The sequence below is a fragment of the Phoca vitulina genome, unplaced genomic scaffold (assembly GCF_004348235.1).
Source record: "Phoca vitulina isolate PV1807 unplaced genomic scaffold, GSC_HSeal_1.0 scaffold8, whole genome shotgun sequence".
Lineage (NCBI taxonomy): Eukaryota > Metazoa > Chordata > Mammalia > Carnivora > Phocidae > Phoca > Phoca vitulina.
In genome coordinates, this window is record NW_022589711.1 from 36,443,558 (window position 1) to 36,453,849 (window position 10,292).

At 39.4% G+C, this 10,292-nt stretch overlaps 1 protein-coding gene across 3 annotated transcripts in view; it reads left to right on the forward strand.

Moving 5' to 3' along the window:
• Positions 1–10,292, forward strand: part of SIDT1 (SID1 transmembrane family member 1) — a 91,185-nt gene that overhangs the window by 38,791 nt on the left and 42,102 nt on the right. For all 3 annotated transcript variants that reach the window (XM_032406554.1, XM_032406555.1, XM_032406553.1), the window contains exons 5-9: positions 2,127–2,228; positions 2,851–2,934; positions 4,718–4,805; positions 5,998–6,069; positions 6,490–6,583. In XM_032406554.1, the coding sequence (XP_032262445.1) occupies positions 2,127–2,228; positions 2,851–2,934; positions 4,718–4,805; positions 5,998–6,069; positions 6,490–6,583 (440 nt within the window). The remainder of the gene's footprint in view (positions 1–2,126; positions 2,229–2,850; positions 2,935–4,717; positions 4,806–5,997; positions 6,070–6,489; positions 6,584–10,292) is intronic.

A 10,292-nucleotide genomic window follows, 5' to 3' on the forward strand; every position in this document is an offset into this window, starting at 1 on the left:
CAAATTGCGTGCCTGTTATGCACCAAGGACAGTATTAGACTGTCCTAGGTGCTGGGGATACGAGGTGAAGAAGAAAGAGACGCAACTTCTGCCCTCATGGACCTTGTAATCAAAATGGGTGCTGGGGGGCCAGGGAGTGGAAGGCCAAACACAATACAGGTACACAAATAATTAACTGACCTAGAAATGCAATAAAAACAAGACAGACTTTAATTTCTACAGTGTTATGGGTAGAATAAATTAGTTATTCCTGTCATAAAGAGAGACCAGGAATGCTGACATGAGAAGAATTAGATATTTGTGCTGTGTTCTCCATTAAACCATAATCATAAACAGAATAAATACTTGAAAACTTTGATTTAAGCCGCTTTTCTGTTGACACTTCTAGCTACCTTCCTTTTTTCTTTCTTGGCTTCTGAAAGAGTAAAGTCTATGCAATAGCAAGTTTATAACAGATTTATTTAATGTCCTGATATTTTTTGTAAATCTTCTGCAGGCTGTAATACAGCTTAGGTCATACGTGGCTACTTAATTTTTTGTTTTGGATATGCTAAAACTGGGATTAACATATATATGGATACTGGTGTAATTCGATTACAGACATTTACTTGCTGGTAAATATTTAACAACCAGTTCCCAGAGAGAAACTCCTGATTTGTAGCATTTGCCCATTTCTGTGGTGAAAATACTTCTATTCTGGCTAATCTCAAGCTGCCAACATGATGTCCTTGAATACAGAGTTGGGAAGAGATGTGTGCAATTGGCTCTCCAAACCTGTATGAGCCAACTCCCACACATCTTTTAGGAGCTAGATTTCCCATCAGTGAGAGCCTCCACACTGCATATACACTGCCACCCAGTGACAAAACCAACTCCTATAGTATATAGGAATATATATGATACTCCTTTTGCTAACGGTGATCACAGTAATGCTCTTGGGTTACAAAGTTCGGCTTTTCTAAGAACCAAAAATACCTCTTGAGAATTCCAGAGCATTTACCTTTGGAAGAGCCCTGTATTATATGTATTTGAATCAAGCTCCAAAATGGAAGGTCCAAATGAAGTGGGTTCTTGGGAGTGTTGCCATCTGTTACAAGGCATGAACAGACTTCCAAACTGCAGCGTTAATGACACTCCTTAATCTTGAGGTTATTTTTTTTTTCCCCATCAGAAGGTTGTGGATTATTGGACAACATTCTATTTTTATTGCTCTGGTTCTCAGTATAAGGTTAGTAAAGAGGTTGCTGGAATACAGAATTAAGTTTTAACATGTCTTGCCTCTCCTTTAAACTGATAGATTTATTAGAGTCCTAGGATATTGGGCTTGTTTTGGCTGGTGTCCTCAAAATCTTAATGTCGAGCTTCTCAAGCAGTTACCACATTTATAGTTATTGGACAGAAGTCTCCTTTCTTCATTTATTGGCAACATGTTTAAAAGTCAGGGTTAACAAACAGTGGATTCATAATCTAATCTAGGTAAATTGGTATAACTTCTTTCTATTATAAATACTTCCTGATTCTGATGATACCTGAGAAATAATTTTGAAGATATCTCAGCCTGCTCCAAATTGTGAACATATTTCAAGGCACTAGAAGTAGTGCTTGATCTTTGAATGGAAATATTGTCTGGCTACATTCCAGCCAGGAAACAGATTCTTCAGCAAGAAGTCTAGGGGCAGGGTAGGTCTAGTGGTAATTCTTGCCTAAAGGAAGGTTGTTAAGAATCTTGAAGAACAGGCTTATCTGCTTTTCAATGTGGAGCTTCCTATTTCAAAATGATCACATAGAAGTAAATGTTGTCTCATGTTACATCTTGAATATCCCTAGTTCAAAGGTTGGGGGGATCTTCTTAAGCAGAAACTGGAATGAAGTACAGGGAAGTTTAGTTGAGAAAGAAATGCTAACAAATGAAATGACAACATTGTCTGAAATGGCTACCTTGTTTTGTTCACTGCTGGATGCCTAATATCTGGCTCAGAGCCCAGAGCCCTGCACACAGCAGTTGCTCAATATATGTGAGATGAATGGCTGACTGAATTAATGGAGATTGTAAAACCAGTTTGAATTCATAACTGTAAACATTCTTTAATATTAACAAATCATTTCTTTCTTTTTCTTATTCTCAGTATTTTCTATACAAATTTCCTGATGATGTGGACTCAGTTATTATTAAAGTCAGGTCTGAAATGGCTTATCCATGTTCTGTTGTCTCAGTCCAGAATATCACGGTGAGTCTTAATAACTTCTCAGCCTTTCAATATGGAGCATAATATTGTCCGAGGATAAATGAAAGAGGAGGGTGGGGACCATGTCATCCTCTTACCCTGTATCTCCTGCAAAACTGCTAAATAATAAAAACAGTATCTTGTGCACACAAGTGGATAATCTGTTTGGAGACACTGATTTGGGGAGATGGAGACTAGTTGACTCCTCACCAAAATAAACAAAGGAAAGAAGGAAGGGAGGGAGGATCATGACAAAGAATATGGAAGACCAAATCATGGGCTGCACAAGAAACATAGAAACCTACTGTTTATTCTAGGTTTTAAAATTTTTCTTGTAACCCTAGGCCATTTCTGTCTCATAATGTGCTAATAAAAAATGGGAAAGGTGTTATAAACTTTAAGACAATGTTTTCAGCTCTTCTTGATATAAAGTGACCTTTAGAGAATTTTAGAAGACAAGGCACCAAGTTTTAGGAGGACTGTTGTGTGACTTTTCTTGGAGAAAATGTTTCCTGGTTTTTGGTTTAGTAAGGAACCCCTTGCTCTGTGATCCAGGCGGAATGTGTGGTGTGTATAGTATGGCTTTAGTGATGCTTTCTTTTTTTATCCTTCATGCACATTACAGTGCCCAGTGCATGATCTCGACCACAATGTGGAATTTAATGGTGTCTATCAGTCCATGACCAAGAAAGCTGCCATCACACTACAGGTGAGACATCACTTCTGTGGTCACTATTGTCAATGACAATACACAGTTTATTCACAATACACAGTCAGGTCACCTGTTCACCAGCATCCAGAAGGTATCATCATTCACTGTGTGCCTTGGATATCTTTCCTTTATGATTGGTTTTAAAATCAAGATTGTGGGGCACCTGGGTGGCTCAGTCAGTTAAGCATCTTCCTTCAGCTCGGGTCATGATCTTGGAGTCCTGGGATCAAGCCCCGCTTCGGACTCCCTGCACAGTGGGGAGTCTGCTCCTTCTCCCTCTTCCTCTATTCCTCTCCATCCCCCAGTCGTGCTCTCTCTCTCTCACTCTCAAATAAATAAAATTTAAAATAATAAGAGTAAAAATAAGTAAAATAAAATAAAACAAAGATTGCTTCTCCTGAAATCAAAGCCCAGGCCATGGTGGACAATGCTACTCTGCCATTCCCCTTGGGAAGTCTTAGGAACCCATGACGCAGTGGAACATATATCTGACAGATTGCTTAGAGAGGTAAGATGAGATACCAATCTCCTCACTGGAGGATGCCAATTTAGTGTGAAGTTTGATCTATTTAAAGGAATTGAATACTCTGTATCCTAATACTGTGTATACCTTTAACAGTAACCAAAAGAGGACTTCCATTCTGGATAGAATGGGTAAGTTCAAAGGAATATAGACCACATGTGTATAGCAGTTTGCCCTTTTGTCATTTGTAATTAAATTATTATTTCAATGACAGTTTTATAGCAAAAATGAACATATATCATGTCAGTAGATTTTCAAAGAGATTCTGTCCCTGCCTTTAGGGTGGTGTTTACTTAAGTTACTTACAACTTGGTCTGTTCTCCAGGGTAAGGTGATACTGTTTACTAAATAACAAGGAATGAAGAGAGGTTAATTATAATTTAGCTATCAAATGTAAAAAGCCCTATTAGGCTTTAATTTCCTAGTGCCTCAGTTTTGATATGCCAAATATCTGTTCTTGTTCACTCATGAATAAGGAGACTGGGACACAGAGAAGTACACTTAGAGAAAGTTAAAGCCAGGACTATAACTCAGGTCGCCTCACTTAAATCTTTGCATCCCTAACCTAAATTATTTAATTGTGGCTGTGTGACTTTTAGGAAAGTCATTTATCATTAGATTATTTTTATTTTTTATTTTTTAAAGATTTTATTTATTTATTTGAGAGAGAGAGAGAGCACACACGGAGGGGGGGAGGGAGCAGGGAAGGGCAGAGGGAGAGGGAGAAGCAGAATCCTCTCCCCTCCCCCGCCCACCGCTGAGCAGGGAGCCAGACTCAGGCTCGATCCCAGGACCCTGAGATCATGACCTGAGCTGAAAGCAGACGCTTAACCAACTGAACCACCCAGGCACCCCTGTCATTAGATTTTAAATAATAAAAACTTAATATAGTGAACCTAAAACACTCTAAAGTATGCTAATTTTAAAAACATAATATACAAGTATTAATTATTAAACATAGGCTGTTAACATACTTTTTACATGGGACCTATTATAGTTCTAAGCACCTAAGTGGACACAAGATAGATTGAAATTAGAATAGTGTATCTACTTGAATTTTTTGTATGTAACAATTATTTTATTGTGGATAAAATCTGATGTAAATCATGGGTATCTGAAGGTTCTTTCTAAGAAATTAGGGGGCAGGGGGAACTTCACTTTTCTTCTCTTTCCTCTCTGTTCACACCCCCACCACCACAGACTTTCTCCCCTTTTGCTATCCTTTCTTGCTATCACAAGTTGTTATGTCTTATGCAGAAGAAGGATTTTCCAAGCGAGCAGTTCTTCGTGGTATTTGTGATAAAGCCTGAAGATTATGCCTGTGGAGGATCTTTCTTTATCCAGGGTAAGAGATAGTGAGGAATGCTTGCTACTTAGAAAAACCTAATGAAATGGAATGGGAGGGAAGGCAAAAGCTCACAGTGGCCTCTTACTACCATCTCTAGTTCTCACTGAGGGTCATCAGCAGTCACTTGCAAGGCAGTCTGAGAGATATTTGAAAAAATATCTATAAGGAAGAAAATGATCAACCTAAAGCTACTGTTGATTCTACAGAATGTCACTTAGTGCCCTACATCTTTTCAAAGTCTTCTGCTCCCTCAGACCATGTGAGGTTTACTCACTCAGTTGGCCTTTTACTCAACAAATATTTGCTATTATGTAATAGTGATTTTATGCAGCATATCAAGGTCCACTTTCTAAGATCGGTTTGGTGGCCAACAGTAATGAGCCACTGTATTTATCGGTAGTCATCATTTCCACAAGGACGTACAAGGAAAATTCAGAGTTCTCAATTTCAGTTGCCAAAATTTTATACCTGGCAAGATGGTAAGAAAGCAAAGTGGACAATTTATCCCCATGACAGGGATTGTGTGAGCTCTCAGGCACAGTAAAAATTGTTATGGGTAACTACTTAGGAACTACTGTGGGAATGGAACAGGCTGTTGATTGAAAACACAGACCCCTCCCCCCGCAGCTGATGAGCCACATGTGATTAACTCAGAGGGTGTTTACTACTGAGTAGACATCGTTCTCTTGCCATTTGGGTGAAATCTCTGCTTATGTATTCTTTAATCTCTTAATTATATAGTTTAGAGTTGTGCTGGTGTCCATTGTCCTTTGGTAAACTACAAGTCCTTTTATGACTATATAACAAAAAACAAATTTTCACTGGCTGGAATAGTGCAAACCAAAAGATGAGACAGCTTTTATTTTAGTAGCTGTTTTCTTCAGATGTCTGTGGCATATTGAGCCACATGGATAGCAGAGGATGAGCCGAGCCTTCTTCACTCCAGAAGGGGGGCTGCAGTCTCACTGCTTCAAAACTATCAAAATGCACCCAAGCAAACGCTAAATTGAAAGCTTAGCCCAAAGGGGTATTAGATGGTTTGTAGCTTTGGGGGTTAGATTTTCCTCTAGTTCTTGTTACAAGAAAATTCAACAACCAGAGCTAATTGTGGACAGTTTTTGAACAACTGTTCAGATGAGAGGCCAAGAACCAAATATCTGATCTATTGTGCCTTGTTCTTTTTTACCAGAAAAGGAGAACCAAACCTGGAATCTACATCGAACAAAGAACCTTAAAGTGACCGTTGTTCCTTCCACTAAAGGTCGGTATTGCCTCTAGGATTCAAAGGAGAAAAATTTCTATGTGAGGAAGTCAATCATATGCATCAATGCTAATGCCATCCTTCCAGAGAAACATCACAAGAAAACTGGTATTTACCTTAGAGATAGAAGAGAGAATCAAAGCATTTTGTTAAATCTCTTCCAGAAAGAGAGGGAACTCAATTGTGAAGTTGTATACGGGAAGTCCCTTCCTACCTTCCACTGGGAACTCATGAGTGTGAAAGGTGGCCATTTGTGAATAATGTCTGGGTGACCTCCTGCAGTTTTGCTGCTTTGAATGGAAATATATTAGGACTTCAGAATGGGTATGATGGAGATGGGCCCTTGAAGCTGTCCTGTCCCAAACATGGTCCTCTTTTCTCCTGAGGACACCCTGACCAAAGTTGTTTCTCTTCCCTCAGGATCTATTGATGTGAATCCCATCCTTATCAGTCTCTTCATCTTCTTCTTCTTCTACTTCGGATTCCTGCTTATTGTGCTTGTTCATTGTATCAGGTAAGTCAAGAGTATCAAGAAATGTTAATCCCCTTTGCCTTCTCTGCATAGGAATTAGAGCATTAGGCTTTAGAGCCATATTGACCAGATTCAACTCTACCTCAACCACCAACTGTGTGACCTTGGGCTAATTACTTAATCTTTCTGTGCTTCAGTTTCCTACTCACCATAATGAGAGCATAATTTCCCTCCTAGGGGTGCCTGGGTGGCTCAGTCGGTTAAGCGTCTGCCTTCGGCTCAGGTCATGATCCCAGGGTCCTGGGATCGAGCCCCGCATCGGGCCTCCTGCTCAGCAAGGAGCCTGCTTCTCCCTCTCCCTCTGCCTGCCGCTCCCCCTGCTTGTACTCTCTCTCTCTCTGTCAAATAAATAAATAAAATCTTTAAAAAATAATAACAATTTCCCTCCTAGAATTGTGTAACTGCAGTATTCACATCAATGTCCTGCACAGAGTAAGTACTGGTAGAGTGTTAGTTCTTTTCATAGTTAATAAAACCTCAACAGAAAGACAGCGTGGGTATTTTTTGGACCAGGAAATCCTGTAAATCCTATGGAATGTAGGAAATGATGAGTTCTTCCCAATATGGAGAAACATATTAAATATTCCATTAATAGCTTTAAATATTCCATCAACAAGTAAATTAATGCCTGAAATAAATCTCAAGGTATACTACACAGCAGGAGTGATGTGCTTTGGTACTATATTAGCAGCTTATTAGCAGCTGCTTTCTTACTACTACAGCATCGACTTTCCAGTAAAATGTCCCTTGAGAGGAAAAAAAGGAGATGATGGTACTGTAATTTGACCAAGACAATTTCCCTTCCCAAGAGTTTGGAGCCCATAATAAAAAGGGCCCCGGTTTCTCCTTGCATCTCTGAGCAGGCCCAAACACTGAGAATTCTGTACCTTGTTGGGGTCTCTGTGAGGCAACTACAAAAAATGGCAGAAGGCCTACAATAAACAAATGTTCATTCCTGTCTTGAACACACAAAGAAAACAAAGCACAGAGCTTTCAGCACACAGTTTTCAGACTACCGGGCAAGCTCACGGCATTGGTGGAAAACTTCACGGCTACCACAGTAATACAGCTGTCTCAGCAGTACAGGCCTAGCTCGGATTCAAAAAATAACTGTCTTCTGTGACCCTCACAGAGCGTTCCTGTTGAGAAACTGAATTTTAAAACCCTGGGACTACCACTGGCCATATCTGGCACAATTGGAGCATCAAAATAATTAAGAATAATAAATTTATAAACCACTGAGAAAAATAGAAATTTGTGAATCCAAATTGATGAAGGGAGAGAGGGAGAGAGGGAGGGAGGGAGGACCTAAATACCTCCAGATACAAATCCAAAGGCACCAACCACGTAGTACGCATTAGGGAAGGGAGCCATTAGCAAATGCTGACAACGTAAGGGAGGACTCTTGCCTACATCAGAAGGCCAAAAGCTGCTGGAAAATATGGAAGGAGTGCTGGCATTGGAAAATCATCATTTTGCATAGATTAAGAATCATCAGTGGATACTAAACTACGAGGGAAATCTGATGAGAATCAAGGCACTGCACTGCCATAAAGTGTATCCCCATGATTTGCTTCCTAGTTGTAAGGGAAACATAGTAACTCTCCAATGGAAACTCAGACCAGGATTGGCTGGGTGATCAAAATTAATGTGAGCGAGGGGAAGATGGATGTTGTGTGCCTCCACATGGGACACTCTGAGGAGACAGCACCACGTATGCAATATTCCAGCCAGAAAGGCATATTTTGTATGTAATCCTGAGGACAAACTGAACTAACTCAAAATGACAAACATTCTATTAGAACGTGTCTTCAGAGACAAAGGAAGGCCGTGGAAATGGTCTAGATTGAAGGAGACGAAAGAGATATGGGCAACTAAAGGCAACACCTGGTCTCAGACTGGATCTTTTGCTAGAAGAAGAATATGCTATAAAGGACATTATTGGATCAATTAACAAAATTGTAATACAGACAGATTAGGTAAGAGTATCATATTGATGTTAAATTTGCTGAATTTGACAACGATACTGTGGTTAAGGAAGAGAATATCAGAATATCTTTATTCTTTGGAAGTATTGAGGGTGTCTGGCTGGCTCAGTCAGTAGAGCATGAGACTCTTGATCTCGGGGTCGTGAGTTTGAGCCCCATGTTGGGCACAGAGCTTACTTTAAAAAAATGGAAATACTTAGGAATAACAGTTCATTACATAAGCAACTTACTTTCAAATGGTTCAAAAAATTATATATATATATTTTAATGTGTGTATATATATATATATATATATACACACATATATTATACACATGCAGAATGATAAAGCAAATGGGGTATCATGCTAACAATAAGTGAATCTAAATAAAGGGTATTTGGGTGTTTTATATTTTATTCTTATTTTTACAACTTCTCTGTAAATTTGAAGTTATTTTCTAATAAAAGTTAAAAACAAAAACCCTAGTGTATAGGCAAATATATCTGGAAAGTATATACATTAACCGATTATCAGCCTACTTAATTTACTAGATCATAATGGCTGACATTTAATAGGCACCATGCTGAGCCCTCTGAGCAGATTATCTCATCTAATGCCCTACAATAAGTACTAGTATTATCACCACCTGATGGTTAAGGAAATTGAGGCATAGAGATATGAAGCAGTTCGACCAAAAATTCATAGCCAATAAATGAGGGACCTGGGATTTGTCTGGATTTCCAGGCAGCCTGGCTCTAGAGCCTGGCAGGCTAGTCAAGACGGGTCTGGAGTGGTCAGGGCATGTGAGGGAGGGCAGCCCTGATCAGGGAGGCCAAACCAAAAGTCTGGCACCCCGGCATGGATGCGATTGGGAAAGGACCCAAAAAGCTCTCAATTTTGACTCAGATGAGCTCCAAGGTCATGGAAAAAGAAGTTCATCTCTTCTGCCTCTCTTAGGAAAACCATCTCTATGCCTGATGATTTAAATTTTAGAAGATAGGATTTTACCTCTTTAGTTAACAGCATGCATAATCAACATACCAACAGACAAAAAATTAAGACCTGGCTATCAATCTCCCTAAAGTTGTCATTCAGCCTACAGAAGCAAGCACAGCTTTTGCAAGTTGAGGTAGAAGGCTCTGTTGAAACCTCTGGCTGCCAGCTTATTTTGCTACAGTCAATTGCACTAGCATAAATTCTTTCCGAATATAGAGAAACTGAAAATAGAAATCTGGAGACATAAGAACTATTTGGCATTCTTAATAAGAGGATAGACTAAGGGAAAACGCTAACAGAACTCTTCCCTCATTGAACTCAGCAGAAATAACAGTTTTCTACAAAACCAAATGAAGCCAGTCCTGGAGCATAATGCCATTTGCTTGATGAGCTCCCTGTACTTTATTATTAATACATCTGGGGTTTGCAGTACATGCTAGGAAATCAGAATGAAACATGAATAAGAGACATGGCTCCTGCCCTCAGGGAGCTAAGAATCCAAAGTATTAGCTGTACTGACTTGAACCTAAACCCCATTCCCCTCCCATTCCCAGCCACAATCCGTTCAACAAGTATTTAAGGAGCCACTACAATAAATGTGCACACCCTGGGCCAAACCCTGGATATATGTTCTCTTTTTTTTTCTTTTTTTTATTATTATGTTATGTTAGTCACCATACAATACATCATTAGTTTTTGATGTAGTGTTCCATGATTCATTGTTTGC